This window comes from Camelina sativa, chromosome 19 (assembly GCF_000633955.1).
Source record: "Camelina sativa cultivar DH55 chromosome 19, Cs, whole genome shotgun sequence".
Taxonomy (NCBI): Eukaryota; Viridiplantae; Streptophyta; class Magnoliopsida; order Brassicales; family Brassicaceae; genus Camelina; species Camelina sativa.
The window spans coordinates 3,254,004-3,257,503 of record NC_025703.1 but is presented as its reverse complement, the minus strand read 5'-3'; the positions used below and the strand labels follow the sequence as shown (position 1 = coordinate 3,257,503).

At 35.9% G+C, this 3,500-nt stretch overlaps 3 protein-coding genes across 4 annotated transcripts in view; all 3 read right to left on the bottom strand.

Moving 5' to 3' along the window:
* Window positions 1-388, bottom strand: part of LOC104764473 (protein FAR1-RELATED SEQUENCE 5-like) — a 1,909-nt gene extending 1,521 nt beyond the window's left edge. Inside the window, exon 1 of one of the 2 annotated variants that reach the window (XM_010488011.1) lies at window positions 225-388. Coding sequence is in view for 1 of the 2 variants with exons in the window: in XM_010488010.1 (XP_010486312.1) it covers window position 225 (1 nt within the window). In the remaining variant the exon portion in view is untranslated. The remainder of the gene's footprint in view (window positions 1-224) is intronic. The other variant, XM_010488010.1, reaches the window with a different exon arrangement.
* On the bottom strand, window positions 1,099-1,933 carry LOC104764471 (calmodulin-like protein 3). Its single transcript, XM_010488008.2, has one exon. The coding sequence runs from the start codon at window positions 1,768-1,770 to the stop codon at window positions 1,309-1,311; it is 462 nt and encodes a 153-aa protein (XP_010486310.1). The 5' UTR covers window positions 1,771-1,933; the 3' UTR covers window positions 1,099-1,308.
* The window catches only part of LOC104764470 (2Fe-2S ferredoxin-like), a 1,520-nt gene continuing 1,026 nt past the window's right edge, over window positions 3,007-3,500 (bottom strand). The window contains exon 2 of the mRNA XM_019240576.1: window positions 3,007-3,431. Within this exon, the coding sequence (XP_019096121.1) occupies window positions 3,246-3,431 (186 nt within the window). The 3' untranslated portion in view covers window positions 3,007-3,245. The remainder of the gene's footprint in view (window positions 3,432-3,500) is intronic.

Here is a 3,500-nt window from a genome sequence, read left to right as displayed (position 1 = left end):
AAAAAAAAAAAAAAAAAAAAAAAAAAAAAAGAGCAAAATCAAGCAGATTAATCCATACAGACGGCGAAACTGAGAAGTTAGATTACATAATTTGATACACAGAAGGAAACATAGAACAAAAGGGAGCAAAAACCCCACAAAATCATCAAAACAGAGAGATAGACTAATAATAAAGATTTTGAGTTATAGAACAATAGAGAGTGGGATTAAATTGAAGCACTCACTTGGATATATGGAAGATTAGAAAACTCCAAAATCAGAGATTCTTGGAGAGAAGGAAGTGAAGTGACGATCTCCGAAACTAAAGCTAAGTGACTGGGGAGCGGTGAGGAGGAAGACGACAAGAGACAAAACGAAGATCTCGTCTTTAGTTTTGTACGGTGACGATGACTTACTTTACTTACTTGGTTTTGAATTTTGACTTCTTTCCACATTCCGGGTCTCACCCGTTGGGTCACGAAAACTGATAAACGACACGTAGTTTGTAAGTTTTTAAAAAAAACATCATGTAGTTTATAGTTGTTTTTCCTTCTTCTTTTTTTACTTTTTACCGAGAATTTCCTTTTTGGTACTTTTTACCGCTATAAGGAAATAAGGATTTAATTAGGTTGTGTGATTTTTTTTTTTTCTTTCTCAAATGAATACTATATTATTTAACATGAATCATTACAGAGAGGTTCAATGAGCCAAGCAGACTTTGTTACGGACTCAACATAATAAATTTTCACAACCAAATTTTGCAAGTGTGTGAGCAACTACGTTACATGACCTTCTTATAAAAGTACAAGCAAAATTATGGAACTTTGATCTCCAGAAATTAATATCACGAATCAGATTCAAGATAGATACATTCTCTTAGTGGCCATTGACGATTTTAATTAAAATTTCACAATTTCCTTCAAAAATCATCGAAGTATAACCTCGGATCCATGCATGCATGTTGTGTGATAATTGTAAAGTACTGCACCAAACTCCAAATGTTAACAAATAATAAAAGAACAGTTATCAATAAACAATTTGAAATCCTCAAAATCAAAACAATTGCAGATTTGTGTGATCCGTGTATTCAATATTCTTCACATGGTTATGTTTCAAAATCCCAAAAATAGAATTTTTTTATCAACAACGTTTTATATATATGAGCATTCAAAACAAAGCTCACAAAGTTTGTTGAGATTTTTTTCTTTTTGCAAATCCATTAATCGATTTCGTGGCTTTGCCCTAATAATCATTCCGAAGAAAAAAAACCCAATGATTTTTGGTCTCAGACCCGAACCCGACAAAATGGTTTTTTTTTTCTTTTTCTTTTTACAAGTCTGATCCTAAGGCGGCAAATCCACCACCTTTCATCATCTGTTTAAACTCTTTGAAGTTCACCATCCCATCTCCATCAACGTCAACTTTGCTTATCATCCTCTTGCAATCCTCTAGGGTTCTTCCTTGCTTGAGCCCCAAGGAAGCTAACACAGATTTTAGCTCTTCAACCGTGATGAACCCGTCCCTGTTCTGATCGAACACATTGAAAGCTTCTATCATGTCTTCCTCCTCGTCTCTTTCCTCCATTATCGTCTGGTACAACCCTCCAAACTCTTCGATGTCCACGTACCCGTCACCGTTGAGATCAATCTTCTCGATCATCTGCACCAAGTCTTTGTCAGGGATGTAGATTCCTAGATTCTCCAATGAATCGTTCAGCTCTTGCTTCGTGATTTTGCCGTCACCGTTCCTGTCGAACATTTGGAATATCCGGCAAAGCTCTGCTTGATCCATTTCTTCTTGATTGGAGTATATATATTTATGAGCTTTTAGAAACAGAGAATGAATGAGAACAAAACTAAGATATAGGTTTATAGAGAAGAAGAAAATTAGGGCAGGAGAAGAGAAGAAGGACTGGTTCTTAAAGGAAAGGAGTGGTTGCCATTTTAGAAAACTAATTACAACTGTGATCGTGGTCTGCACCAGTTTTCTGTTGAACTGGTCTTAAAATAGGTTTATGTCTTTCAAGAATACGCTAAAACGTAAGTCTATCTATAGATACACACGGAACCTACACAATTTATCTCATATTTCATCATCTTCATCAAACAGTTGTTTTCCGTTAGGATAGTTATTTCAGGTTTTATCTTTTAAGATTCACATTCACAATTTGTGGTTAGGATAGTGAAACGTAATTTTGTCCAATTCTTATCACTTTGCATAAGTTTATTTTTCTCTTTTCAAATTTTGATATTATCTATCTTTGATGTAATTTATTGGAAGTGATAATGTTCCATACACCTTTTTTGTCAATTTGAACATCGTGATGTACTGATGTTTCGAAAATAGAAGAGACAACTTGAACAGTAATAAAATAAATAAAAAGAGATTGCGTTTTATAATAGTCAAGTTCTTAATCACGGATTGATGGTCTAACACTCTTAACTACTTCAAGACTTCACAAACAAAGATTTTAATTATTTTATATTGTATTGACCTTATAAATCTGAAAGTAATAATTCTTGAGTTAGGTGCACCACAAGCAGAAGTTAACATTTATTTAAAAGTACATCTGAGCATTCGATTCTTCAGTTTGCTTTGGTTTCGGATTTTAGAAAAACGCATACGAATTAGAAAACTAATCGCAAGGTTTAAAGGACATCTAATCTGCGTTCTGGAACCACCCGTATAAATTAACCTCAATGGTACTACTGATTCACTCTTCCACTCTAAACCCGAACAAGAATATACATTCTACAAACAGAGCTTGCAAGGCTCGAATCAAATCTACCAAACCAATGGTATGAAGATGCCATAGTTAATATATATGGTCTGTAATAAGAATCTCATTCCTGTTCTACGAAGGCACATCATTGTATATGCTCTCTTTCTCTATGCCTAAAGCTCATGGCAAATTCAGCTAGAGAGACCAACACAAAGTAACCACAATTCGACATAATGTGTTCATTAACCTCTTCCTCTAAAACGGTTAAGAAGCAATAGAGCAAGATCAACTTAGAGAGCAAGAACTGAAATCAAGAAAGCAACAACATTCAATTTGCAAAGCAGCAACCCATACTAAAAGCAGGGATGATCGTTGAAACAAGCAAGTTCTTTACCACATTACAAAAATTTAAAGTAAGGAAAGCAAGATTACAGATTCAAATATGGAGTTATCTGCAGAGTACCATAATTTCCAACGCGAATTTATTAGCCAATTTGAGAACGAAACCACCAACGACACTTATGAGAGACTTTAGAGCAAAAACTTACGGGATGTCCCAAGGCTTAGCTTCAGGGACGGCGACGACCATACCTTGAAGCTCCTGGGTTAACACAACTTGGCAACCAAGACGAGAGTGTTTGTTCAAAACACGGGATCTAGAGCTACGCTTCAGGACATACTCCTCGTCGTAGCTACGCGGAGGGAGTTTCTCGAGCCATTCCTCAGCGATCTGAACCTCGCACTCAGCAGAGCAAGCCTCGATGTCGTCTAATCGATGCGACGCCGGATCGATCAGACC

What these genes read in the sequence shown, in the direction of transcription:
- LOC104764471 (XM_010488008.2), bottom strand. Translation starts at nt 1,770, where the DNA reads ATGGATCAAGCAGAGCTTTGCCGGATATTCCAAATGTTCGACAGGAAC.